Genomic DNA, 27,813 nt, shown 5'->3' with positions numbered 1-27,813 from the left:
GCACTATTGGGTGGACTGCATCATCCCTTCTGTCCACATTGCACAGATCAGAGCAGATCTTCTCTCCTTTGCATTGGGGATGTACTGTGTCGTATCTATTAAGTCTCCTGAGCTTCTCTCCGGCTTGGGTCAAGGTTGTTAAGCGAGGGGTTTTCTTCTGAACTGCAACAGGCTGATGATTCTGGCACCACGCTGGTGGCTCCGCAGGTGGTCTTGGGTAGCCGGCTTCAAGACAGACTGACTGCATTTCATGTCAACAGAAAACAGAGCTTTCATTATGTGAGGAAAGAGAAGCTCAAGGACGGAGCGAATATTTAAATAGCCAAATCATTAAACATACCGTTTGTAATGGAACCAGCTCCAATGTAGATATTGTATTGCGTGCGTTAATATGCATATGCTCGTTGTGTATCTAGAGCTTCTGTGCAATCCTTTTCTGAACAGGGCCCACTTACTTCCGGAGAATCTTAATTGGGGAAGGTGTTTCCGCCCGTGGACTGATTGTGTTGTGGAGGCTTCGTAGCAGATTAATGAAGATCGGTCGGAGAAATGTGCTTCATCAACCGCATCATGAATACATTGCTAAAAACATACACATTTGTTGTACTCCCTAATCCCCACCTATAGCATCAGGATGCATGGTGCCAGTGTTGTCTTATAATTGTCCATGGCCTTTCATTATTTCTTGTGTCATTGTTTCGTTGTTCAATATCTATGCATGCAATTTGCCTTCTGAATCCTCAGATTGATAATGAGAGGAAAACATGTTAATGAGAAACAAAAAACGGTCCTTAATAAATTATCTTCTCTTCACAGCCATGGGCTGCGCTGTACACAAAATATACAAAAACATGAATTTTGGTTTGCCAACTTGAGGAACTGTATTATGTTGACGCGTATTATATTTTAAATGAACAAACCCCTGTCGTACAGGGGCCTCGAGTCGGTCTCTGTTTTCGTGATACCTGCTTTGTGTTGAAGACAATTCTGGAGGCTGACAACGTGGGCCTTGTCATTTATTTTTGCTGAGGCTTCTACTTAGGGAGAGAGGGCAGCAATAATAAGTTGGGGAAATTAGTTTAATGAGCACCATTTCAGGCAACCCGACAGAGGCTCATCATTTGTGTGCATCGTACAGGATGAAACTCTCCCTCTTTCTCGCACAATAACTATAAAGACCCAAAGAGAAAATATGAGCTCCATTTTATGTGCTTTTGTACATTTGCATGTGTGTGTGTGTGTGTGTGTGTGTGTGTGTGTGTGTGTGTGTGTGTGTGTGTGTGTGTGTGTGTGTGTGTGTGTGTGTGTGTGTGTGTGTGTGTGTGTGTGTGTGTGTGTGTGTGTGTGTGTGTGTGTGTGTGTGAAGAGATGGTTGTCAATCTGGGAAGCAGCTGGGTAGAGTGGAACTGTATTTAATTATGCAAAAACCTTGGAATCATAGCCACAATCATGATTACGAGAGCTGACATTGATACCTCCCTGGCTCAATTAAAACACCATTTTTGACTCTGTCCTTGAAAACAATACCCGAGAGACCTGCACAGAATTGTACAATTTTATTTTTAGAATTCTAAGAACTTTTGTCTCTGAATTATGTCCTTTAACAAGGTTGAAAGCTAATTTGATATCGTGATGATTATAACGAAGAAAAACTGCTTTTAGCAACTCTCTAAAAGAAACAAAGAAGGTGTTTTTGTGCCATCTATTGGAGTCATATAAAACTGCATCTGTGACCAGTAGGTCCAATGCCTTTTAAATGTGTACTAGAATAAAACGTTTTAAAAAAATCAATAATCACTGAATTAATGAGAGCGTATATTTATTTGAGTTAGATTTGAATTTATTCTTCTTTTCCATACACTTTAATATTATCCATAATAAACCACGTTGAAATTAACAAAATGATCAAAACTATAAACCAAATCCTTCTTGAAAAATAACTATCCCCAGTAAAATATATATTGTATTGCAATGTTATTAGATTTAAACTACACTCACTCAAAACTGCAAAGTGATACCTTTATTCGTTGGTTAGATGTCATCGAAAACGATAAATGAAAAAGCCTTCGGGAAATAACTAAAGCAAAACACAGTAGTATTTTTAAACGATGACGTAATGAATGCGGGAGCGTGAAAACCACGCGATTTGAGGACACGCTAGTGGGCGGGGCCAATCATGAGGAAGCAAGGGATAGGTTGAGGTTGAAAGGTGAAAGTTGAATCAATTTTGTCTTTTGTGCAGAGCAGAAGAGTGGAGTCTGACCGAGCCGCAGTTTCTCTTCCCTTTTCCCCGAATCCTTTTAAAACTCCCTCCCGAACCTCTCCCCTTCCACCCTTGCCACCCTACCCTCCCCCAAACCGCACTTCGACTGCCCGATCGGGTAAGAATTCATGAATGGGCCTTTTTATTTGCAGTGAAAGAGTGGGTTAATAATGGTTCGCTTTGCTTGATTGTTAAGGCCGCAGATTGAATGGATGCGGCTATTTCCTGAACCATGCAAGGCTCACGCAAGCACTCCATGTGTGGATAAACCATCATGGGAATCGGTATTCATCCCCTATTAGCGACATTAGTGCAGAATTCGACCAAGTAAAACGTGAAGGGTGCGGTGCATGCATGGCTCTGGGAAGGAGCTGGTGTTGGATCGTATCAATGTAGGTGAGCTAGGCTACTTGTGTAGCTTCGGACTCCCACGATCGGCAGGATTACTCCCAGCAAACCCACCTCGACACAGACTTGCATGATTAACTTATCCCAGTGCTTAGAAGATGTGTGATCCAATCTCGCCGTTCACTAGATAAGTTATATACTAGGGTTTCCATCGATAGCGACCAGAAGCTGTCAGCGTTCTTGATGCTTTCCACGGTGTGATGGGCTCTCTGCTAAGCTAACCGTAGCATGGAAGATGCAGAACCATACAGGCTTGGATTTTATTTAAGCATGCTCAATTGGTTCATTCTAAATGTGCAATACACGTTTTATAAAATAGATCTCAATCTGTCTGTTTTCTGTTTATTTTAATTTACAGATTCTACGACCAAAGATAATTTTCCTTGCAAGTCTAAACGTAGATATCTACCGCAGTTATGGATTCTGGTGTTGTTGAAGGAGGGCTGAATGTGACCTTAACTATCAGGCTTCTGATGCATGGAAAGGTGAGTTTTGTACCTGTAAGCATGAGCTTGTTTGGATGAGCATCACTGCCTTGTTGCTCTTCAATATATTTGAATGACTCGTTGTACTCATCCATTGTGGCTGTATTTGTAGACTAATGCAATGGTTTGTTTTTTGTAGGAGGTTGGAAGCATCATTGGCAAGGTAGGTTATCTATGTTAACGTTGAGAAACATCTTGACTCACTACTTGAATGTCCTTTCTTTAAAAAAAAAAAAAATGCTCACTGACTTTTATATTATTCTACAGAAAGGAGAGTCTGTAAAGAAGATGAGGGAGGAGGTAAGTACTCACTGTAGACTAACTCACTGCATGAAGGATGCAAACAAAAACTCACATTTGGATCTTTTGAACTTCATGCATGATAAAATAGGTTGAAGATGTGTATCAAAATAAGTAATTGTTAATAAAAAATGTTTGTCTGTAGAGTGGTGCCAGAATCAACATCTCAGAAGGAAACTGTCCAGAGAGGATCATCACTCTGGCTGGACCCACCACTGCCATCTTTAAAGCGTTCTCTATGATTATCGAGAAGCTGGAGGAGGTGTGGCCAGTTCTGTTCACATTACTGCGAATGCACTGTATAATGTTGTTATAGTGGTCAATGGCTCTATGTATTGATGTACTTGTATGTGTCCAGGACATCAGCAGCTCGATGACCAACAGCACAGCCACCAGCAAGCCTCCGGTCACCCTGCGCATCGTCGTCCCCGCCAGTCAGTGCGGCTCGCTGATCGGCAAGGGGGGCTGCAAGATCAAGGAGATCAGAGAGGTTGGTGGTGTAACACTTATGGGACCCGGCGACCGCAAGTGGTGGGGAAATTACGACACAAGTTATGAAACGTTTGTCAGAGACAATCACACGTTTTTCAAAAAGAAAAGTATGTATTACGCCGAATTAAAGGTGCATATTTGGAATGCACCCGTTATTGGTCCAACGTTATGATTAGCAGCACGTGTCCATGTGCGCACAGATGTCAGTTTTTGCGTTGAGTGTGGTGTTCATGAATTGTTATGCTTCTCCCTAGTCAACAGGAGCTCAGGTACAGGTAGCAGGAGACATGCTGCCCAACTCAACGGAGCGTGCCATCACCATTGCAGGGATCCCACAGTCCATCATCGAGTGTGTCAAGCAGATCTGCGTTGTCATGCTTGAGGTAGGCCTTTCATTTAACTCCTCGCTCTGCGGCCAGGGTACCGGGGGTAGTCTCTCTATCTCGGGGTTGGACAGCAGCTGATTGTGGTTGTTGTGTTCCCTAGTCTCCACCGAAGGGAGTGACCATCCCTTACCGGCCCAAACCCTCAGGCTCTCCAGTCATCTTCTCAGGTGGTCAGGTAAGCACTTCATATGTCTGGATGTTCGATTTTTCACCATATTAGGCTACACTGTTGCCATACGCATCAAGAATAAACATGTTATGGGTTTTTTTACAAGGCGGAAGTTGGCACTCTTTAAAGCTGTTTATTTTGTTCAAATGCAGAGCCTTTGCCAATTTTTAAAAGTTGTAGCATGTGTTTGGCTTGTTTTTCTGTCTGCCCTTGAAGTGTCGGATAGAGGCTCAGAGCCTCATTGTACTGCTTCTTGTCTTGCAGGCTTACGCTGTCCAAGGACAGCATGCCATTCCACAGCCTGATGTAAGTGAAGGTCCCTCTGTAAGTGATCCTATTAATTACCTTGTTCGGGTGTGGTTGGGGTAGAAATGACACCGCTTTGAGCTCCATCCCTGTGACCTCCTGTTTTACCCACCAATCAATCACATTCCATCAGATAGAGAATCTTTCAGTTTTCCTTTATTAATCTGATTCCCGTCTCGTTTTTCCTTTTTTAAAAGGTTCCGTATTCATTCCTATTAATATTGCATGTGTAATACACAAGTGCACGTGCTTGCTTATTTGTATGTTATGTTGAACTGGAACATTCAGCACTAAATTGAAACTTAATTTACAAATTGCACATCCGTCTTGTTTGGTATATTACATCTTGCTTGTTTAGGCATTGGCAATTGACTCTGGAAAGTGGTTTGATATTCGACAGTATTCTAAAAATGTTGGGTATTCAGTTTCGATGTAAATTATTTTTCTCTTGTACTGTGTGTGCAAGTTTGCAATGAATGTGTTAAGCATTTGAGATGTATAGTAAACATTTAATATTTCTTCAGCTCACCAAACTACACCAGCTCGCCATGCAACAGAGCCCCTTTCCCATCGCCCCTAATAACCAGGGCTTCCAGGGTAGGTGGCCAGACTGAATTCTGTCACAGCTTGTTCATTCTTAACGGTCTAGGCAAATGAACGTATGCTCACCCTTCATGTGTGTTTGTTCTCTGCAGCTGGGATGGATGCTTCTGCACAAACGGGCTCTCACGAGCTGACCATTCCAAATGATGTAGGTTTGAAGGATCGACTCACTGGTGCTTTCTATTCTCTGTTGCTGCGGTGAAAATATATGGCACATGTCGCCTCCAGCAAAGCACTGGACCCTAGCTTGGATTGTGGGAATATCGCTGGCAAACGCACGAGTTCAGTGCTTGTAACTCTTAAACCGTGTATTTGGGGATAAAAATGAAGTAAGCCGTAGGCCTTAGGATTTTGTTGGTTTAACAACGTAAAACAAAGCTGTCATCTGATTGGATGCACTTTGCAAGGTCAGCGGGAACCAGGACAACATTAAAAATGTTTGCACTTTGAAATGTCAAGGTGGAGAATCAACCGTTTGCTCTGCCAAGGGCAACACAAATGTACCTTGAAGTGAAAAAGAATTTCCCCCAGGGGACAATAAAGTAAAAAGTCAAAGTCAACACTCGACTCGTTATAATCACCTGTTGACCCTGGAAACCTGACACGGAATCACTCTGCTGTTCTTCCTCTTCCCGTTCATAGCTGATTGGCTGCATTATTGGCCGCCAGGGATCGAAGATCAATGAGATCCGTCAGATGTCCGGCGCTCAGATCAAGATTGCCAACCCAGTGGAAGGGTCCACTGACCGCCAGGTCACTATAACCGGGTCCCCCGCCAGCATTAGTCTGGCGGAGTACCTGATCAATGCCCGGTAAGCAACCGTAGGGAACACCTCACCCGGTGCCAACCAGGAGTACACTTCTTTGGCTTTGTAGCCGTCAATTCCAAATGTTACAATGTAATTGATAGAATTATTGAATGCTCATAAAAGTATCATAAATAAATATCTTAATTAAAGAAAAAAATCCATTTAAGCTGTGAAACTAAGTTGTAGCATTGGTAGTTTGTAGTAGATGTATATGGCACAAGTTGGTGAATTTTTTTTTTTTTTTTTGCTGTTGGTCCTAGGCTGTCTTCTGAAGCGACGGGACTGGCAGCCAACTGACGAGGAGGTTCTTCATTTGCACCTTATGTTACCCCCCCCTCTACTTTTTTACAAAGATCTCCCTTACTGGATTTAATGCAAAAACTAAGTACTCTGAACTCTCCTTTATTTTGGTTCCACACCTACTCGGCTGTAATTATATCATTGATGTAATGATATTTTATTTATTTATTGTTTTTAAATTCCCTCTTTTGCCTAGTTTTTAAAAAACTTTTCTTTTTTTGTTTTCCCCTCTTATTCTACTGTATTTTTCCGTAAGACCTTGTTGATATAGCGGAAACGTTTTTGGAAAAATCTGAAAAGACATAAACGTGTGTTTTTTATGTCAGATTTTTCTTAGAAAATGTAAAAAAAGAAAAAGAAAAAAAAAGACGACTCTAGATTTGACTGTTCTCTCCCCTGATTAAAAAAAAACTATTTATTTTTTATTTAATACACCACTCTTTATTATAATCCCTTGCTAGCTGCCACTGTTATCTAAAGCTATAATTCCTGAATGGGTCATGGTTGGTAATGTTATGTGGATATCATTTTTAAGTACACTTGAAGATGTATGGAAACCATTTGTGTGAAGGTTGTTGCTATAATCCTACTTTATTTATTTATTTGAAGGCGGCAGTGTAATGGAGCATACTAAGCTGCATAACTAAGCTGAGAACTTTGTCATTCCTGTATTTCCATCCATTTTGTTTCTCAATCAGGTCTTTTAACAAAACATTGTTGTGTATCGGATTATGATGGGTCAGGTTCCCCGTATGTCTCCTGCAAGGGGGCCAGACCTGAGGTGTGCAAAAATATTTTTCTTTTCTCTGAAATTAACAAGATAATGAGGATTATAAAAACATTGAAAAATGTTTCTTTTAAATAGAGAAAATATTTTTTTTAACTGCAGGGCTGGGGACTGCTGCAAGGGGGGGCGGGGAAAGACATGAGACGTGTAGGTCTTGATATAAGAATCACGCTGAGGTATTTAAATTAAGAAACGCGAGAAGATTCTTAAAAGTAACACTAGTTTCTTGCTATCCTTTATGCCTGGGTCGGATTTTAAAGTTTTTTTATTCTTTGCAGTATGAAGAAACTTTCTTTGTGCGATTTCTCAAACTGATGTAGATTTGGGTGCAATTGAATTGTTTGAAGAGCTTAAACAGAAATAAAAATGTGACATGCTATCATTGTGCATCTGCCTCTTTTTATTACATTGAAAATATCTGCCTTGCATAACCACAATTCACTAGTGGGCAAGGGCAATGCAATTAGAGTATTTTGGGCATACCAAATAGGATTTTTATCTTGTTTTACAGTATAATGCATTCCACTCTCAATGCTGGATCAAGAACAATGCATTATAAACAAACACATTTTTACCAATACATTATTTATTCATATTTTGATATAGTTAATATTTCACCGGTACAATGTGCAATGTTGTATAAAAAGGATACATCTAATTTAATCCAAGGATATTTGCTTTTATTTTGACATTTTTACTAGTACCACTGGGGAGCAGTGTTTTTCAAAATTCTTCTCTGCTGTAATAGGGAAGTGTAAAGGGATATTTCAGCTTCTAAGGCCTACATGATTTAGTCATCTATGACTCTTAAACAATCCTAAGTCTTAATATGTGCCCGAGTGTCTTTGGTTGTCAAGACCATGACGGTTGGTAGCATTTTGTCGAGAGTTTTCAGGTCCAGTCAGAAGCCAAAAGTCATTGTACTGAGAAAACACATGCAGCACCTTAAAAGCATTCAATTTCAGTCCTGCTTCGCTGAAACACCAAATGCTACCAACCGTTATTTAAAAATCTTGACCAAAAAACGGCATCAATGGGATTGACATTACATTGGAATAACCGGACTTCCCTTCAGTAAATTTAAACAATAGATAATCTTCATAATCATACAAATCCTCCCAAAAAGCAAATTGTATTTCAAACCCAGGAAAAAATTACATTATTTCCTGTTAGATAATATTTTCGGTTTGACATTATTTTGTTAAGTGCCCAAAAGAATATTCATTAACCGAAATGATAACGTAATTCAAGTATTTAAAAAAGTGTAAACTCTCTCACAAAATATAAAACAGACACATCATAAATTATTAACATGTAGTCATGCATTTGTTCATAGGGCTGCATAACATTTAGTCTTAAATTCTATTTTACACTTAAAATAAATTTAGATTTGTCATGTGTGGTATGTAATTAATATTTACATTATTAGTATTTAACACAGATGTATGGAATACCAAGCCTCTCCCACAGGGGGCGTTGGGGTGCCGAAAAGACATGGACTTTATAATTTGTGAGTGCACCTGTTTTTTAGTTGTTTTTTTCTGCACACATGGAACAGCTGCTGAAGGTATCTGGGTCATTATCTGCCTAAACTCTGAAAAACCTTTAATAAACACACAAAAAAGTAATTTACCTGATGTCACAAGCTGCCAAACGATCTGACATCTATTCATGACACATACAATGATGTCATCTTTTTATCGCTATACCTAATGACAAACTCGCTAAACACCTTAACCAGCTGTATGACGACATGCCACACGCTAATGAAGTGATTTACTAAATGCTGCCCCCCCCCCCTCCCATTCGTGACCACGGTGACGCGCTACAGACTGACAGACGGGTGGACACTGGTGGTGGTGGAGGCTGTTCAGCTGTAAGGTAGATTAGGTTGTCGCCTGGTGTCCTGCAAATCTACGAAGGGCCTGTGTGGGGGGCTGGGGGGGGGCCTGGCGGGGCCGGCGCTGACGGTTGGCACGGCGACGCCCTGGGACCGGCGCTGGGCGGGCGACTGGGTGGGCGACTGGGCTCTCCGCTGCCTGACTGATCCAGCTCCACACTGTCACAGTCCGAGTCGTCACACAGGGCGCGCATCTGAGGAGGAGGAGGGAGAGATGGGGAGAGAGAGGGAGAGAGAGAGGGAGGGAGAGAGAGAGAGAGAGAGAGAGAGAGAGAGAGAGAGAGAGAGAGAGAGAGAGAGAGAGAGAGAGAGAGAGAGAGAGAGAGTAGGAAAGAGAGAGAGAGGGGGAGAGAGGGGGAGAGAGAGAGGGAGAGAGAGAGGGAGAGAGAGAGAGAGACAGAGAGAGAGAGTGAGAGAGACACAGAGCGAGAGAGGGAGAGAGAGAGAGAGGGAGAGAGAGAGAGAGAGAGAGAGAGAGAGAGAGGGAGAGAGAGAGAGAGAGAGAGAGAGAGAGAGAGAGAGAGAGAGAGAGAGAGAGAGAGAGATAGAGAGAGAGTGAGAGAGACACAGAGAGAGAGAGTGAGAGAGAAAGGGGGGGAGGGAGATAGAGAGAGGAAGAGGGAAAGGGAGGGAGAGAGAGAGACAGAGAGGGGTGGAGAGAGAGAGAGGGAGGGAGGGAGAGGGAGAACAACGGGAGGGTGGGATAGAGAGAAAGAGCGAGAGAGAGGATGAAATAGAACGAAGAGCGACAGTGGTGTGGACATACATAAAGAAAGAGAATATAGGAGGGAGAGGAAGAGAGTGAGGGAGGGAGAGAAGGATGGGGGAGAGAGAGAGAGAGAGAGGACATCACAGGGGGAGCTGAAGTGGTGGATCTAAATGGCACTCAGTGAATTGTAAACCGTCGGCCGCAGTGCCTTACCTCATTGGAAGTCTGCCCGGGGTCCACCCGAGCTCTGGCCCGGCCCGGGACCCCCTCTCGTTCCGAGAGGCCGTCTGAGGCCTGCGTGGGGTCGGTGTTGTCGGCGGGGATCTCCGACTCCTGGGACAGCAGGTCGTCGCTGCGGTCGTCCAGCTTGTCGTCCGTGTTGGTGCTGACCACGTCGGGCGTGCCGCTGTGGGAGTGGTCCGTGGTGTGGCCCTCCTCGCCGTCCGACACCGACAGGTTCTCCGAGCTGAAGGTGGACACCGACGGGCACTTGGTGATGCTGGTCGGGCGTCTACGAAGATCAAAAGAACAACGCTTGACGAGGACAGCGTCGAAACAGCGGACAGACAACGTGCGTCAGCGCGGTTGTCTTGTACACTGAGGCATTGTGTCATCTGGTGACCGCAAATAGCAACAACAACACAGAGAAAAGTTAACTGAGAGATTTCAGGGAATGCGACTCAATGGGAGACGGAAAAAAACTCACCGTCTCCGTGGCAACTCAACCTCGCTGTCAACCTCACCCTCCTCCTCTTCTGATGACACTCCACGCCTCTGTAGCCGGAGACAGAAAACAAATAAATGAGAAAAAATGTCTTGTGTGCTGTACAACGTCTTCCAGGTAGACGAGGCCTGCGCCGGCAGAGCTACCTAAAATAATTTCCCTCTGGGATTATTAAAGTATTTATCTTTCTATCTATCTATCTATCTATCTACCTGTTTGCGGGATATAGCCGCCCTGTAGAGAATGGCCGAGGGAGTGAGGTGCTGACCGCCGACGCCCCCGGAAGCCCCCCGGGGCATCCTGACGGCCCCGGCCCCGTCGTCCTTGTCCTCCCCGTCGTGGGGCAGGCGCGGGATGCCCAGGGACGCCCTCCTCGCCGCCGCCACGACCCCCCTGCCGCACGGCGAGTCCGGGCTGCTGGAGAACGGGAAGGACGCCGCGTCCTCGCTGGGCGTGTCGCTGCGCGGGGGCGTCTCCGTGAGGTCCTCCAGGCCGCCGGCCCCCGACTCCGACCCCCCCAGCACGGCGGAGGCGCTGACGCTCCCGCCTCTCTCCAGCCCGCCCGCCGCCGGACCCCCCTGGCCCCGGCCGCCGGCCTCCAACGTGGAGCAGACGAGGTCGGGGCTGGAGGAGGAGAGCTGCCTCTGCTGCTGGTCGTGGCCGACCCCCCGCAGGGCCGCGCTGGGGTCCAGGAGGTGCTCGGAGGGGTCCGGAGCGGAGCCCCCGTTCTGGACCGTCACCGCCCCGTGGGGAGCAGACTGGGTGGCCTTGAGGCCGGCGAGGTCCCCGCTGCTGCCCTTGCCGGGCTTGCGGTGGCGGGTCTTCACCCTGCGGGAGCGGCTGGGGGAGGTGGAGCTCCGGTTGGGGCAGGAGGGGACGGTCACCTGCATCACAGAGGAGTCCAGCTTGGGAAGGATCACCTCCGACTTCAGGATATCCGGTCTGAGGATGCGCAAGGAGAAAAAAGGGTGAACATAACGTAGGAACATATAATTCCACACTCATAGCCATCCTTGTCAAAACCGTTTAAATGATGACACCGTTCTTTGTGTTCAATAGCCCGTGAGGTGAGCCTTTCCCACCTCTTTCCTGAGGGCAGTTTCTGTGGAACGTTTCTCTTCTTGATGAGCTTGTCCATGGAGCTGGTGGAGCTGCTTTGTCTCGAGCTGTGCTTGAACAGACCGGGGAACTTCTTGTCCAAAGACTGCTCTCTCCTGGGGAACATTGCATGATGATTTATGTCATTTATGCATTCATTTTCTGGCTGCAGAATTATTTGGATGGAATATTCTCTCAAATGATTCCATGCCGCAGTCAGCTTTGATTTGGTTCGACGCATCAACACATTTTGGAATACAGTTCTATTTAATACAGTACGAGGCAATGGAACTTGATTGTAGGACTATTTTTGTAACAAAGTCCTATCCCAACAAAATATTCATCTGGCAGTACAGTGATATTTTGCCAGTGAACGTATTGCCAGACCCAGCTACACCGACTGTGTGATTAGTTGACTCACTCATACCTCTGCAGCTCTTTCTCTTTGAGCTCCAGCTGAAGCATGACGGCGTTGAGCTCCACGTAGAGGTTGTTGGCTTTCTCTAGCTTCCTCTCGTAGTGCTCACGAATGTCCAGCGCGTGCCTGAGGACCGCACACAAATAGAAGGGTTCCAGTCCCTGCTGTGGACGCTACACTTCCTGCCTGAAAAGGTCTTACATGCTTCATGAAAGAAAGGCACTCTCCGGCCCCTCTTTTAGCCACGAGGTTCAATAACAAGAGCAGCATGGGGAAATAGGACACGGTAGCCCTTCAGAAATAGAACCGGTACTGGCACCAGCATGGGTAACACTTAACATAAGGGTACCTTAATTAACATTGGCTAATGCAGTAATAAACATTCACTATAAAGTGTAGCCCCATTATGTGGTGGATTTAGTAAGGTGTGGTTTCCTGCAGCAACCACACATTATTTCCATGAGAGTGGGTTGATTTTACAAATGCATACCTTAACTCCTCCCTGCGTCGGTTGACCAGCTCCTCGTCGAGGCGGTGGATACAAGTGCCCTCAGACTTGATCTTCTCAAAATGCTGTTTAACCTCTTCCCGCCACTCGGCCTGTATGGACCACATTGAATGTAATCCAATGGAGATGGTAGGACTAGTTCTACAATACAATTTGTTTGATTGTTGAAGTACTGTGAATCTGATTTCTTCGTACCTGAGACTTGAAGTAGGTTTCCTGCGGGGTGGAGAGAATATCAGCGGACGCGATGTCCAGGTGAAGGAGAATCTGCCGGAAAGACGGCCTATTCCTTGGTTTAATGTTCCTGCAAAGTCAGAAGCGTGTGTGAGTTTACAACTCTGGCTATCAACAATGTACACCAGGTAACCAAATCAAACAATCAATCAATCAAACAAACTGATAATCCAACAGATCAGGGGTTGCCTTGTTGCAGAGCACCCGGGAACAGATTTGTGTTCTTATGCTCAATTGCTGGCTTCTTTATTGTAGGGCGGAGCCCTTACTATTCTATACAATAGCTCCTCTGCTTGATCGGTCCCTATGAGGAGGGCTTGTTTCACATCTCCCCTCACACTTTATCCGAGCCTTGTCTTCAGCATCACAGTTCACAGGATGTTTCACACACCAGCACTGTCTGAGCAGGATCTTGAAGCCGTCCGGGCAGCTGTCCGGTATGGGCAGCTGCAGGCTGTTGTTCCCAATGCCCCAGATGATAGCCGAGGAGTCCACATCCTTGTATGGAATCTCCCCGGTTAGCATCTCCCATAATACCACCCCGAAGGACCTGGAAGATCATAAGTCATTATTGTATTGATGTAGCACTTTAGGAAACACTCAGGAATAACTTCCAGGACATAACATCAAGCAATGACCGTACATGCAATACCCTCTCTCTCTCTCTCTCTCTCTCTCTCTCTCTCTCTCTCTCTCTCTCTCTCTCTCTCTCTCTCTCTCTCTCTCTCTCTCTCTCTCTCTCTCTCTCTCTCTCTCTCTCTCTCTCTCTCTCTCTCTCTCTCTCTCTATATATATATATATATATATATTTCTATATCTATATCCATATATATATATACCAAAGAAATATGTTATACACATTACACAGACATTAATGTTTGTGTATCAGCCATGAGAGAGCTTTCTCAGACTTACCAGATGTCGACCTTTTCGGACACTGGCTCATTTCGAATGACTTCAGGGGCCATCCAGGCTACGGTGCCAGCGAAGGACATCTTGGTGCTCTTCTCACTCAGCTCCCTTGAGGTGCCAAAGTCAGAGATCTTCACCAGGTCATCGTGGGTAATCAGCATGCTGAAAGGACAAACAGGATCAACCGGAGCCGTTACTGTGATGTCCCATCGTAGAAACCAAGGGGATGTGACTGCACTGTGGGAGCTTGTCTAGCTGCTGATTGGACTAATGATATAACCTTATTACCCTCCCCTTGTTCACACCAAAACCATCATGTAAGCTTAGCGTTAGCATTGTGTCATGCTCTTCATATTGATTTCCATGCTAATTAATGTTTTAATTCACTTCTGCTCTGTGAGTTGGCCGTTTCAAGGCCTTCATGATTCAAGGCTCCTTGTCTCCCTTTGTACAAGTCTCCTCTATGTATCAACGTCAACTGGAAAGTATTTCCCATAGCTCCATTCCAAGCATTTGGTTCTGCTAAGATTGGTATGCATCACCCACATGTATAAATGGCTGATGTGACGTTTCTCCCAGATTTTGTTGGCACATCCATCTAAACAAACGTGCTTATCAAATGTTTTGGAAATGATTGAACAAGAAAATGTATCCTGTTCATTCGACTCTCAATCTCATTGAGAGTCGAATTAATCCGTTTTAAACGAGGTGAAGTCAGTACTGATTATGGTCTTCAATAGTCAAACAACACTGACCGATACAGAATGTGTTTTAATGAACGACGGAAGGAGGAGAGAGGAGAGGAGAGGAGAAAGGAGGAGAGGAGGGGGGAGGGGGGGAGACGAAGAGGGGACAGAGAAGAAAGGAGAAAGAAGCAGGGAGGAGGACGAAGACCACAGGAACGGGAAGGAGGTAAACATTTGGGGGCTGTGTTATTTTTGTTTAAATCTTCCTCATCATAGAATCAGGCTATATATACGGTAGTGGAGACGGAGTCGTTGTGAACTGGACGTGTGTGGATCACGCCCTGCTACCACTTCTCTTCGGTTGCGGTGTTGGTGTGAGCGTGGGGTGGGACCTACTTGGGGGACTTGAGGTCTCGGTGGATGATTTTATGGAGATGGAGGTAGTTCATGCCCCCGGCGATGCCCATGGCCCAGTCCACCAGGAGGGACGGGGTGATCTTGCGGCCGGCCCGCAGCACCTCGTAGAGCTGGCCCTGGGCGCAGTACTCCATCAGGATGCAGTAGCACGGGGCCTGAGTGCACACCCCCCTAGGCGAGGGACCAATCACAGGGGTTAGCTGACAGGCGAGGGCAGGCTCCGTCTCACAAAACAGACTTTAAAAGAACATCGAAAGTAATCTGTTGGCAAATCTGATCATCATATCATCACTCATATCTGGGCAAACAGGGTTTCACGTTCTTTCGCTTCGTATTTTTTTCAACCAATCATATTGCTCGAGGCTGGGATCTGTAAGCGTGTAATTGGTCAACACAAAATTGGCCAGGAGTAGTAAACCGTAAAGAAGTCTGTTAGGGTCTCAAATCAACACTGATAGTGAAGACTGACCACTGTAGAAATACACTTTTTAAAATCCCCTTCTGACGGCATCATCAGCTTGCGCAAATTGTTTTTCTTCAGGAGCATATCTCTGTAACAGAACAGGAAACAAGACGTCTCTGCGCCCCTAGCCGTTTCTGGTTTCCGGCAAAGGGTCTGTGCCGTCTGCCCCCAGAAGCTCTGCTCTAACATAGTAGGACTGCTTGGTCCGAAATAAGGTCAGCTTAAGGGCCATCCCACCATTGTATCAAAGTCCTACTCTGTTGCCCTTTAAACACCATCCATGTGGAAATAGGATTCCAGGCCCCGGCTTTCTTTAAGCTCCCTTACTTGAAGGTGATGATGTTGGGGTGCTTGAGCTTTCGCAGGTGTTTGATCTCGGTCTCTTTGATGTCCCTCACTTTCTTCACGGCGACATCGTCTCCGTGGTACTTCCCGAGGAAGACGGCCCCCTGGGCGCCGCTGCCCACCCACTGCAGCTCCGAGATCTCCTCGAACGGGACCTCCCAGGACTCTGGAGGTCATGGAGAGAACCGTCGCTGGTTTCAGGGTCAGTGAGGAAAACCGTTCATTGTGTGAACCCTTAGGCCCAATCCCATTTCTATCCCTTACCCCTTCCCCTTACCCCTTCAAAACAAGGGGGAGGGGTTAGGGGAATGGGGAAGGGGTAGAAATGAGATTGGGCCTTACGCACTGAAAAGCTGACCTTCATTATGTCTTCAGAACCAGGTATCAATCTTTGGGATTTCATGCAAAATTCCCGCCACAGGAGGATCATTATTAAATAAAATAACCAACAGTCTTTGCTTTTGTAATGTTGCATTGAAAGGTTTACTGACTACTCTATATCATCTACGTCTCACAACATTGGACCCGGGCAGGAACATCTCAAACTTCTCCGTTCCTCCACTATGTTCTCCACTCCCTCCCTATTCATCACATCGAGAGGCTTCGTCATTTGCATTAACACAAGTAGCTTTAATGAGTTATTTCCCTTTATACATGTGCTGCGTTGCGCATTATTTGGATGGATAATTGTGATAAACCTGATGCCTGCCACTATTTGCATGACACACACACACATACAAACACACAAACACAGTCACACACACAACCCCCCCCCAAAAAAACACACACACACACACACACACACACACACACACACACACACACACACACACACACACACACACACACACACACACACACACACACACACACACACACACATAAAACCAAAACACACACACACAGAAACTCACACACACACTTCCCATAGTGTGCTCCGTGCATCGTTTGTCTTTGTTGCCGTCGAGAGACAACGCAAGCGCATGAGGGAAGATGGACGGTAATTAATGAGATAAGCTTGGCAGAATGAAAGAGACGCATTCAGTAGACCGCTTCTTCACCAAGTCCTCTGATGTGCTTGAGTCCCCAGCTGGCGTGGTGCAGGAAGAAGCACATATGGCCACACTAGTAGCTGAAGGGAGTGTTGTCAGTGAGCAGCGTATCCCCCTGAGGCAGTGATTTGCAATGTCGGCCATGGTGGCAGGTAGACGGATGAGAATAACGACAAAAACAATAGAGGCCCGGTCAAGAACTCAAATGACCCCAGGCTGAGGGGCCTTCTCAGTGATCAATCTCTAGAGTCTACGATTAACTTTGACAGCGTAACTGTTTAAACAATGTACCGTCCTGATCGGGAAGTTCTGTTTTACGGTAGTCTCTAAACACGTGTGTGCGTGATCTGCTGTTTGCGGCGGATGGTCTGTGAGCGGAGGAGTGGAACCTGTATGATTCCCGTGTTATCCCCGCTCCACGTACCTTCCTGGTGATGCTTGTGCTCTGTGGAGTAAGCCTTCCCGATCATGGTCCAGACGGGCCTCAGGCAGCCAAACAGTCCCTCCAAAAAACCTCCGCTCCCCGGCTGGAGCCGGATGTTATCCGACTGACCGCGGACGGCCCCGGCCTCCGAGCTAAGCCCCGCCTCCGCCCCTCCCCCGCCGCCGCCGCTGCCCCCGCACTGACAGGCCTCGTGTTCGTGCAGCTTGAGCACGCTGTTGTCGAAGCGCCCCGAGGGCCCCTCGCTGGGGGTGGGGCTGCAGCCACAGGTGTGGGGGCATCCCCCGGGCACCACCTGCCCACCCGTGTCGATGGAGAGCACATTGCGGAGGACACACTGCGTAGGGGTCAGGTCCGTCTCTGGGGTGCAGGCAGGGGTCTCGGCATCGATGCGGCGGTAGGGGGACTCTGAGATGGGGGTGCTGAAGCCTGAGAGGGAAGGGGAGGGGGCGCGGGTCTCATGGATACAGGTCCCACTCATCAGGGGGTCCCCCACCTCCGATAGGTTAGGGTGGATGGGAGGTTGACGGAGGAAGAAGAAGGAGAGTCAACCTTGAGGAGGAGATGTGTGGAAATGAGATGTGTTAGCACAGGTCCAAAGTCAGTCTCTAGCAGAATTTGAGGAGACTGATTTATATTTTCATGGAAGCCTGTCAAGGCCGTAGTACTACTGCTTAGCTTCTCTTGTCTGCTGTCAGCACCGGACAGCTCCACAGTAGCACTGCAAACCTGGGCAACACTAAGGCTTACAATAAAAGATTGCATGTTTTATACCTTTTGTTGTCTAATTTTTGGCATTACATCATAGCCAAAAAGATGCAGGTTGAACTGCTGCCGTCAGATTCGTGTCAATACGAACCAAAATATCTGAGGACATGAGGCCATTGCACTGACACGAGACAAGGTTTTTATGAATGAAATTGTCTACGAGGGGGTGCTTTTTACAACCCTCTTTTGTTGAACAATATCACCGAAGAAGCATCGCTGGTATTTGTCCTAGGACTCCAAACAGACGATTCGAGAAAACATACATGCCATGCATCGTGAGCTATGTGCATCTAAAAAAATTGGAAAAATTGCATAACCTTTTCAACGTTTGTGTGTTTATGTGTGTAGCTGTGTGTATCTGCGTGTGTGCTTGTGCGCGTGTCACGTGTGTGTGTGTGTGTGTGTGTGTGTGTGTGTGTGTGTGTGTGTGTGTGTGTGTGTGTGTGTGTGTGTGTGTGTGTGTGTGTGTGTGTGTGTGTGTGTGTGTGTGTGTGTGTGTGTGTGTGTGTGTGTGTGTGTGTGTCCAAAGCGCCTATGCGAGAGAGAGCACAAAAAAGAGAGAGGCAGGAGAGAAAGACAGAAAGCACATGTACATAGTCACATAGTCTACACGGGCTCGTGTACTGCACCACCACCGCGTGAGGAGAACGGCAAAGGCTGTGGACTGGAAGCATGAAATGGAAAATAACGCCAGGCCCGTGGGAAGGAGCACTGCACATAAACGCAGGAAGATCAATCTTTAAATAACCAAGGATGCGATGATGATGACACTCAGTAGCATCATAGCCGACGTGCATGAATCGAAGCCCAAATCCCACTACAGTCCGTACACAGTAAAACTGCCGCAGCGCCTGTAGATTTACTGAATGTTGGCATCAACACAAATATTTCGTAACATGGGCTATCTTTCTACTGCACATGTATCATTTTCTGCAACAATAATCGACGCTTATTTGCCTTTGGCAACCGCGATTCATTGGTGCATTGTGGACAGTGTGTACCGCATGAAGGGAAGGATCATGCTTGAACGTCACACAGTGCCCAATTTCTTATTTAACCAGCATTCATTGATAGGATGACATTCCAATACCTTTTTGCCTTGGTTGATGTCGCGTTGTCAAGTGAAGGGGTGTGTTCCGGTTTGCAGGACCTTACTTGCAGAAATTATAAATAAGTCGTTGTTTTGTCGGCGCAGGTAGTCTCTTGTTTGGTCCACTCGACTCACAAACCACGCGTTCACGTTATCAGAACGAATCCCAGCGGGCAAATTGTGTTATCAATAACCGGGGACCCATGGAAGGGGAGACGCGCGGTGTGGGGGGAGGGAGCTGTCTCCTTCAGAGTGCTGAATTGACGTCACGAGCTGCAGCCTGCGCGCCACCAGGGGGCGCGAGTCTCGCTCTATTCTTGTTGTTTTGCCAGTAACATCACGGTCGTACATTGCAGCGAGATAAATAAATGAATAAAAATCCCAAAACACAAAAGCATCATAGTAAATAATAAATAAATTAATAAATAATGACTTCATTCTTTGTATATCCAGAAATATTGTGAGTAATAAATTGTCCATCTATGAGGCATTTGTCATTTTTTGGGGGAAAACGACATAGTCGAAATTCCAGATTATAGGATTGTACTCATAGTTCTTTCTACGGTTGAAGTATGAATTTACTTAATAATTTATCCTGAAGAGGGCAACAGTTTCCACAACGGCTTTTTGAGCCGCGCAGTGTTTGTACCTCCCAGGCTCCGGTTCCGGTAGTGTTGTATTGTATTCGGCGGGATAGTAAGTGACTTACCAATGGATTTACTCTCTATGGATTGACTTCATCTAGAAACCTTCAACTTTCAGTAAGCTGTTAAAAACAGGTTGCTCATTATGTTCCTCCAGATAATACATGATGAGTAACGTAACAAAATGCAACTGAGCCTGAGCGAGGACATTGCTAGTTAGCCAACAAGGTAGCGCTCACATCTGGTGGGTCATTGATACTGTTATGGTTGTGTTATCCATGCATTGTGGACAGCACTATTTGTATGGTCAGCGCACACTTGTGTGACCACTGTGATCTCTTGCAGGTGCTACCAGTAGTAACAGAGGCAGTTGTGAGCTGTCAACACAGGGATCATGTGCTCCTTGGCGTTCTTCCCCCCTCCGCTGTCCCCTGGAAAGATCACTCTCTGCGAGACCAACAACGAGCTGGTGTCCACGGAGAGCTGTCAAAAACAGGTCCGAAAAAAACCTTCTTATATTATTCTTTGCTGTTGTGGGATTGTCAATGTGTCTCTAGTATGTAAACGCACTGTTGACATGATCAATAAGCATTGAAGAGTCAATTCACTTTGTGCACTCATGTTCGTTTTATTATGAAACATGAGCTTGACTAACATTTAATTAATCCTCACAAGTGTGACGATGGAGCACAGTGGAGCTAGTAGAATTCTAGGTATTCACAGAGTATCTGTGGATAACTATTGTTATTGTGGGAATCATTCATTATTTTTATTGCTATTATCACCTCACCCCTATTCCCTCACTGATATTCAGAACAAAAACCCATATATCTTTCTTGACATCCGTTTGTGGTTTGTATTTTATTTAGGACTATGGTCCCTTGAGTCTTTACTTTCCCCGGGAGTCGCTGAAGCCACACAGTCGGACAGAGAACAGCAGCAAGGCGGCCTTCCTGCAGCACTCTGAGACACTGTGGATCAGGAGCGCCACGTCATGGTAACACACACACAGACACACACACACACACACACACACACACACACACACACACACACACACACACACACACACACACACACACACACACACACACACACACACCTCCGAGGCTCACACAAACACGTCTCACACACACACACACACACGTCACAATGCTCGAGCCAGCGTGTGCAGCCTGAAGAAAACTCCCACCCTTGGAATCTATTTTAGTAGCAGAATTTTTGTATTTTACAGAGAATTTCCCCTGTTTGACAACTTTCCATCAGAAATGTTCAACACTTTCTGAGACCCAAACACAGCTTTCAGCTGAAACAATGATTTGGGGGTTATCTCACCCTGTAACTTGGTGGTTGACAGGCGGGAGGCAGGGCTCACCGGGCTTCTAGAAGAAATCGTCAACTCAAGCACAGAGGGTAGGTGATGCTGCTGTCCTTCTGTTTATAGACACCCATGAGCTTCCTCCCTCCCACCACATGGAGTCAAGGGTGTGACATTAACTATTGTGATATTCAACTGACTGAGGTTGCCCTTTCAATATTTCTTGCTGATATCTCAAATTGTTAAACGCAAAACAAATGTGATTTGCCGAATAAACAAAAAAGATAGTGATTCATGGTTACTTTAATTAAATTTAACTGAATAACCATGAAGAATATATACAAAATAAACTAATAGCTTGACTCTAATAGCCACAAGAAGCACCTAAATTGAGGCTTTTAGCCAAGTGTGATGGATAAAACAGTAGTATTATGGGACTTTTACTTTGTTAATAGATGAGATATACTGTATGAGTGTGGACTTTTATTTTGTTCTTTGGGGCTTCCCAGCACCCAAGTGGCTCTCTGTGAGTTCGGGCTGTGTCCTGGCTCTGCTCCAGAGGGTCTCGTCCCTCCACGGCGCCCTGTTCCCCCACCTCAAGGTAACGCCTTTAGTAGGCTAGGTTGTTGTTGTGGTTGTGGTTGTTATTTACGTTTTAGAATGCTTGTTTTCTCTCACACGCACCTACGCGCACACGCACTTTCCGAATTTGTCAGATGCACATTGCTCACGATGCATTGCATCGTTTGTTTTGTCGAATCGTCTGTTTGGAGTCCTAGGAGAAATACCAGCGATGCGTCTTTGGCGATGTTGTTGAACAAAAGAGGGTTTGGAAAATTTGGTCTCAGCCTTTTTTGTGTTTCTCTTTAGTTGAGCAGTGAGAACATGATTGCAGAGTTCTCCCAGGTGCTGAACTGGTACGTTTGAACCTTTTCTGTGCGAACAAAAGTCTGCAGTATTTATAGTTGTCCTTCCATATCAATGTTCTATGTAATGTTTCAATGCATTCAAAATAAAACCATTCACTAGGACTTGGCAATAACTTATGTGGTCCTTAAAATTAGGATTTTTAATATGAAAACATTGTATTGGGGAAAAAAAATCCCCTTGCTTAGAGCATTGTTCAGTTAATACTTTTGTAAATAGGATTCTTCTGCTCCATGATTTACCAGGTCAGACTGTGCAGTGCGCGCCTTTGCCTGGCATCCTCATACAGAAAAGTTTGCTGTGGCTCTATTGGACGATTCAATCAAGATCTACAATCCCAAGAGGTAACGTAACCTTTGTGCAGACAGCCGTAACACAGGCCTGCTTAGTATGCTTGAATGACAAGCTGTAGGATCCAAAACAGTAGCCACCCGCGCACTTTAGAGAACAATCATTAACAATAGGAATCAAGGCAGTGTAATCCTGATAATAGCATCATATCCGAACAGCGGCGAGTAAGATAAGAGCCTATTGTAACGGGGTAGACACGTCCGTCCTTGAGGGAAATTTAAAACCCTGAGAAGCATTTATAATTTGTGCTTGTCATTCCCTGCAATCTGATCCCCACAGTTTGCGTGTCAGGGCAGCAGTACCACCCTATCTGGGTCGATCCACTGCATCACCGTACGGTGTGCTCTCTCTCTCTCTCCTGCTCTCTCCCTCCCTCTCTCTCCCACAGTGCCACGCCCCCCACCCTGAAGCACCGGCTGCAGAGGAGCGTGGCGAGCGTGCAGTGGAAGCCGCTGTGTGCGTCCGCGCTGGCGGTGGCCTGTCAGACCTGCCTGCTGGTCTGGCACGTGGACCCCTGCTCGCTGTCCATCAGGTACACCTACAGCGTAGCTCTACAATGCTGGGCGACCGAGCTCTGCTGCCCTGCTTTCGAAAGGGAATGGTTCAACGTCGTCATTTAGGTTCAATACACACGCTTGACGTTTTGGTGGAAATGTGCAAACATTTTGGTTGCGCTTTTTTTAGGCTGGTCATTACTGCAAAGGGAACTTTGCACTTCTTTTACCCTTTTTATGGGTTTGGTCTTGTATACTCTTAGTCATATGTTTTTTTATTTAATTGTAGTATATTATCCCTTATATAATCTTGATTGTGTTGTCCTCTATCGTCTGAATGCCTTTAAACTGCATGTGAGGTAATCATGTAAGTTATAATGTATAGAACGCCGGTCATCATTGGGAAAATAAGCCCCGATGGGGCGTACCGGACAACGACGCGAAGCGGGGTTGTCTTGCTTCGCCCTGAAGGGGCTTATTTTCGATAATGACCGGCGATGTTCTATAAATTATCCCGCTTATTACACGGCTACTTGCCAAAGCGAAAAAATAACTTCACATGGTGTGTCTTTTTACAATTTATTTGTTTCCAGCATTCGTAGTGTTGATCAGCAGAGAAATTGTCCGGCAAAGACATTGACGTCGCTTAGCAACCGAGTACGCTGGGGTTGATAAGTTACCGGACTACTTGCGGAGTGATACGAAAGACGACAAAAAGTCCACTTTCCTTGACGGCGGTTAACTATACTTAGCAACGGTGAATTATCAAATAAAATTCAATATAATCGGGAGGGGCCCATGCAAGTGAACGGAGCGTTCCACGGCAGTGAAAAGAGCCGTGTCATTTCAAAAGAAAAAAATATTTGCTGAACATTCCATTTATTTTTGTCGTGCATACAGTGATAAGCCATCAGTAAACCCTCTGGTCATCCCCCCAGGCCGTCCTCTGGCTGTGCCCAGGTCCTGTCTCACCCGGGCCACTCCCCGGTCACCTCCATCGCCTGGTCTCCCAGCGGCTCCCTCCTGGTGTCAGCCTCCCCCGTGGACACATCCATGATGGTACCTCGCTCGCGCTCCCATCAGTGACCCCATGGCTGCGTTCCCACAGTCATTCTGCAGTCATTCTGCTTGTCCCGGTTCCCTAAATCTCCAGGTGGTCCGCTCGACCGCCATGATAACCACGTCCCAATGTACGCAGTTAGCTGGAGAGGCAGCCTCAAGCTGCTTCGGGTCAACGATACATTACTGTATCCTGCACAGGAAGAACTGCAGATATTTTGGTTTGACTTAAGGTACTAATCTAAAGTCTGAAGGCAGACACGCTTAAATCTGGGGTTCGCTTCATATTTGTTTTGACCCATCATGGGGCTGGATTCTGGATCAGTAAGCGTGTCATTAGCTTTTAAGCAAATACAAACTCGGCCAGCAAACTGTAAAAAGTGTCTGTAAACATTTGAAACCATCACGGGTAGACTGACCACTGCAGAAATACAATCTCCTTCGTAAATCAGTTTCTGTCCAGTAGAATATCTCCACAACAGTTATGGTTTCCCTCCCAGAAAACTTGGATCAGAATAATTTCTGATCCATAATTTTCTTTCTCAAGTTCTGCTTTAACCGAGTAGGACTGCTCTGTATGCAGCGGGGGATGTAGGAGAAATATTTGGAACCAACCCAGTATTTGCATCTGTGATCCCTGTTTTGGCTTCTTGCCGTCTTATGTGTGTGTGTGTGTGTGTGTGTGTGTGTGTGTGTGTGTGTGTGTGTGTGTGTGTGTGTGTGTGTGTGTGTGTGTGTGTGTGTGTGTGTGTGTGTGTGTGTGTGTGAGGTGTGGGACGTCGCGGCGGAGAGCAGCGTGCCCCTCCAGCGTGTGGGCGGGGGGGGGGTGTCCTTCCTGTCCTGGTCGCCCGACGGCAGCCACGTCCTGGCGGCCACGCCCGCTCCTCTCTTCAGGTCAGAGCTGCGCCCTGGCTGGGGCTGTGTAGACAGAGGTTGGGTGTTCATGAGGCTGCCCTAGGGTTAGGGTCTGCTTGTTGAGGCTGATAGGTCTCCTGATTGATTAATTGAATGGCCATCAAAAGTGACCCAACCTAAAGTGATGTCTTGCATTTGCTTTCTGAAAGCTGCATTCACACCAAATGCAAAAACAATTTGTTTAATTGCGCGGCGTGATTACATACAAAGTCAATGCGAAGACGCTAATACCCTTACAATTTTCGCATTATAACATTTTGCTTAGCTTTTGGTGAGAACATGGCTTTACCAATTAAAACTAAAGCCAATAAAACTCACCTCATTTTAAAATGAGGTGCGTAAAAATAAACTAATTATTTGGATAATCTTTCAGTTTCAAGCCATAAACAGTGTATTTTTTTATGTCGGATTAAATCCAAATTCTGGTGTTTGATGGTTAATGGACTTCTTGTTACAAAAGATGTAGTATATGACTATATCCGATACCAGTCAATGTATGTATATCATAATATGATTGCAAAAGTGTGTTGGTTCTTGTGTTTTAGGGTCTGGGAGACCAGGATGTGGACGTGTGAGCGCTGGCCCTCTCTCAAGGGCCGCTGTGAGGTGCGTCTTCCCCCGTATTAAGACTTACCTGTGTGGCGCTCAGTGAGGAGTGTGTCCTAACCGTGAGGAGTGTGTCCTAACCGTGAGGAGTGTGTCCTAACCCTGAGGAGTGTGTCCTAACCCTGAGGAGTGTGTCCTAACCGTGAGGAGTGTGTCCTAACCGTGAGGAGTGTGTCCTAACCGTGAGGAGTGTGTCCTAACCGTGAGGAGTGTGTCCTAACCGTGAGGAGTGTGTCCTGACCATGTGTTCGCTCCTCCTCCCGGTAGTCCGGCTGCTGGAGCCCTGACGGGAGCCGCCTGCTCTTCACCATCCAGGGGGAGGCGGTCATCTACTCCCTGACCTTCAGCGACACAACGGGTCAGCACACACACCTTTAGGGCTATTATACGGACAACTATACTTGCGCTCACTTTTTTGGGATGCCATTTCCTACTGTTTTGATTTGAATGAATATAATTCAATGCTATTTTTAATTCAATATTGTATTTTGCAAGGGTTGATTCAACTTTTACATATTTTATAAAATATTGTATCAAACCTAAAACACAAATTCCAAATTCCTATTGCATATCGACCCTACAACTCGTGACCTATTTCGGTTCAACCCCAGGAACTATGAAGGGATCGAAGGCAGCAGCGGTCGTGGCCGACCTATCAGAGACGACCTTCACAACGCCCGCGGGTGACATCATGTAAGAGAGGCTCCAATGCCACTTCATCCCTCGCCTGATCCATTATGGGGCCGTGGCGAAGATCACGGACACGGCTACCCATGCTGCTTACTCCGTGTCTCAGCATCGCACCATGATATGATTCACATCATATACGCGTGACTCACATGATGTGTACGGTTCCTCCTTCCTCCTTCCCTGTCCTCCAGTGTTGGCGGTGAGGTCCAGCTGCTGGCCTGGGACCCCAGAGGGGAGAGGCTCGCAGTACTGCTCAAAGGTGACTCCTTTACTCCTCTTTTACTCCTCCTTCAATCCTCTTTATACTCCTTCTTCATTCCCTCTCACTCTGACCCTTTGATGTTGGGAGAATAGATAGCTGCCACTCTAACGGATGTCATTCCATGTCTCTCCTCAGGGGATTCTGAAGCAGCAGCCCGGCCTGCTATGATAGCGGTGTTCAAGACCAGAAATGATCCTATTTTTGAGCTCCTGCCATGGTGATTAGCTTTGACCTTGGACTCCGTTTAAAAGCCTTGTTTTAAAACTGATCTGATGCATGTGTTTGTATGTTCCACAGGAGTGTGCTAGTATGATGGTTGTGTGAATACTTGTACTACTGTACTGTATACTGCATATTGTAGCTCCTACACAGAGCTACGCCGAGCGTCTTCCAGGCAGAGTGGTTCATTGTGTCCCTGATCGACCCGTGTCTCCTGTTCTTCCAACAGCGGTTTCATCCAGGGAGAGCCGGGGGCCGAGCCCAGACTGATGCAGTTCAGCCCAAACTTCCCTCACGGAGCCATGCTCACCGTGGTAAGGGCCCCAGGAAGTTGTGTTGGTATTCACTCATTAATGATGTTTGTAGTTGCACATTGCTGGATGTCGGTGACTGAGACTCTCTCTTCCTTCCCCCCCCCCCCCCCCCCCCCAGTGTTGGTCCAACGGTAGGATCACCCACGTGCCTTTCTATTTCCTGAGTGCCGGCGTTCCCCACCTGGGTCTTAATGGGAGTCCCGCGATGCCACAGCCTGAGGAACGGCTCGTTGACCACGGCAACAGCACCCTGTTCACAGAGCTCTGCTCCTGACCACACACACACACACACACACACACACACACACACACACACACACACACACACACACACACACACACACACACACACACACACACACACCCCCTCCTTCCTGCCCAATGCCAAACCGTTTATATACAGTGGTCAATTCATAAGAATTTCTCAAGGCTCATCCATTTGTATTCAAATGTCACCTTGCAGTTTTTTGACTATTAATTTAGTTTGGCGATAGTAATAAAATACATTTTTGAATTTGAGATTTCAACGTGTCTACGTGTTTTTCCTCCATGGTTTACAGAGTTCAGCCAGTTTATAGGTATTGGGTGCCTGCTGTAGGCTCAGTAGGGAGAAAGCATCTGCTAAATCACTTACGTAGTGTGGTAGATAGTAAATATCGATTAGATCTATTGGAATGCTTTCGGGGATGTAATTGGATTTCTACGGTTTATTGAAAGGCTAACGTTCAATCTACATCATTTCAGTCATAAAGTTCTTGTCATTGATTGGTGCCTGTTCAGTCTAAAAGGAGTCATCCATCCTTCCTTACCCAGGTACTTCAATTCCATTCAGCACTTCAATAAGGGTCCGAGCAGAGAAGTTGCTTGGTCCCCTATTGTTTCTGTGACGTTTTTTTTCCCGCTCAAATGGATGGTTACCAATAACCCCCACTACCCACAA

At 46.1% G+C, this 27,813-nt stretch overlaps 3 protein-coding genes across 8 annotated transcripts; 2 read left to right on the top strand and 1 right to left on the bottom strand.

Annotated features, from left to right (window-relative positions):
* The first annotated feature begins 2,212 nt into the window (after window positions 1-2,212).
* Window positions 2,213-7,687, top strand: pcbp2 (poly(rC) binding protein 2). 2 transcript variants are annotated; one of them, XM_030359912.1, is made up of 13 exons: window positions 2,213-2,381; window positions 3,030-3,156; window positions 3,296-3,319; window positions 3,424-3,456; window positions 3,602-3,718; window positions 3,815-3,946; window positions 4,203-4,331; window positions 4,435-4,509; window positions 4,768-4,809; window positions 5,334-5,406; window positions 5,505-5,560; window positions 6,055-6,224; window positions 6,482-7,687. In XM_030359912.1, the coding sequence occupies exons 2-13, from the start codon at window positions 3,088-3,090 to the stop codon at window positions 6,516-6,518; spliced, it is 957 nt and encodes a 318-aa protein (XP_030215772.1). In that variant the 5' UTR covers window positions 2,213-2,381; window positions 3,030-3,087; the 3' UTR covers window positions 6,519-7,687. The 2 variants fall into 2 exon arrangements, with proteins under 2 accessions (XP_030215772.1, XP_030215771.1); XM_030359911.1 differs by having other exon boundaries at window positions 4,768-4,827.
* Window positions 7,071-19,334, bottom strand: map3k12 (mitogen-activated protein kinase kinase kinase 12). Its single transcript, XM_030359552.1, has 14 exons — window positions 19,075-19,334; window positions 17,199-17,768; window positions 15,705-15,888; window positions 14,894-15,085; window positions 13,815-13,973; window positions 13,291-13,449; window positions 12,861-12,969; window positions 12,648-12,757; window positions 12,167-12,283; window positions 11,724-11,855; window positions 10,854-11,583; window positions 10,624-10,691; window positions 10,131-10,428; window positions 7,071-9,402 (listed from the first exon to the last, which is right to left on the bottom strand). Exons 2-14 carry the CDS (start codon window positions 17,695-17,697, stop codon window positions 9,223-9,225), a joined length of 2,937 nt encoding a protein of 978 aa, XP_030215412.1. The 5' UTR covers window positions 17,698-17,768; window positions 19,075-19,334; the 3' UTR covers window positions 7,071-9,222.
* Window positions 19,335-19,715: 381 nt separating this feature from the next.
* aaas (achalasia, adrenocortical insufficiency, alacrimia) lies at window positions 19,716-27,392 on the top strand. Of its 5 annotated transcripts, none has more exons than XM_030359908.1 (17): window positions 19,716-19,770; window positions 20,064-20,214; window positions 20,588-20,715; window positions 21,076-21,131; window positions 21,546-21,637; window positions 21,907-21,953; window positions 22,209-22,307; window positions 22,703-22,846; window positions 23,747-23,867; window positions 24,637-24,761; window positions 25,328-25,388; window positions 25,656-25,746; window positions 26,000-26,081; window positions 26,270-26,337; window positions 26,476-26,557; window positions 26,789-26,873; window positions 26,992-27,392. In XM_030359908.1, exons 2-17 carry the CDS (start codon window positions 20,113-20,115, stop codon window positions 27,145-27,147), a joined length of 1,539 nt encoding a protein of 512 aa, XP_030215768.1. In that variant the 5' UTR covers window positions 19,716-19,770; window positions 20,064-20,112; the 3' UTR covers window positions 27,148-27,392. The 5 variants fall into 5 exon arrangements, with proteins under 5 accessions (XP_030215768.1, XP_030215763.1, XP_030215767.1 ...); XM_030359903.1 differs by having other exon boundaries at window positions 19,725-19,835; XM_030359907.1 differs by having other exon boundaries at window positions 19,725-19,853.
* The last annotated feature ends 421 nt before the right edge of the window (window positions 27,393-27,813 follow it).

Source organism: Gadus morhua, chromosome 1, assembly GCF_902167405.1.
Source record: "Gadus morhua chromosome 1, gadMor3.0, whole genome shotgun sequence".
NCBI lineage: Eukaryota > Metazoa > Chordata > Actinopteri > Gadiformes > Gadidae > Gadus > Gadus morhua.
Note: the sequence above shows the minus strand (reverse complement) of the source record. Positions and strands in the feature narration are given on the sequence as shown.

Excerpts from the sequence above, each read along its gene's own strand:
- pcbp2 (XM_030359911.1), top strand. The coding sequence starts at position 3,088 with ATGGATTCTGGTGTTGTTGAAGGAGGGCTGAATGTGACCTTAACTATC. Across the intron at positions 5,407-5,504 it reads TAATAACCAGGGCTTCCAGG|CTGGGATGGATGCTTCTGCA; the intron begins GTAGGTGGCCAG and ends TGTTCTCTGCAG. Across the intron at positions 6,225-6,481 it reads GAGTACCTGATCAATGCCCG|GCTGTCTTCTGAAGCGACGG; the intron begins GTAAGCAACCGT and ends TGTTGGTCCTAG.
- map3k12 (XM_030359552.1), bottom strand. The coding sequence starts at position 17,697 with ATGAGTGGGACCTGTATCCATGAGACCCGCGCCCCCTCCCCTTCCCTC. Across the intron at positions 11,856-12,166 it reads AAAGAGAAAGAGCTGCAGAG|GAGAGAGCAGTCTTTGGACA; the intron begins GTATGAGTGAGT and ends AATGTTCCCCAG. Across the intron at positions 9,403-10,130 it reads CCGGGCAGACTTCCAATGAG|ATGCGCGCCCTGTGTGACGA; the intron begins GTAAGGCACTGC and ends CCTCCTCCTCAG.
- aaas (XM_030359908.1), top strand. The coding sequence starts at position 20,113 with ATGTGCTCCTTGGCGTTCTTCCCCCCTCCGCTGTCCCCTGGAAAGATC. Across the intron at positions 21,132-21,545 it reads CGTCAACTCAAGCACAGAGG|CACCCAAGTGGCTCTCTGTG; the intron begins GTAGGTGATGCT and ends GGGGCTTCCCAG. Across the intron at positions 25,389-25,655 it reads CTCTCAAGGGCCGCTGTGAG|TCCGGCTGCTGGAGCCCTGA; the intron begins GTGCGTCTTCCC and ends TCCTCCCGGTAG.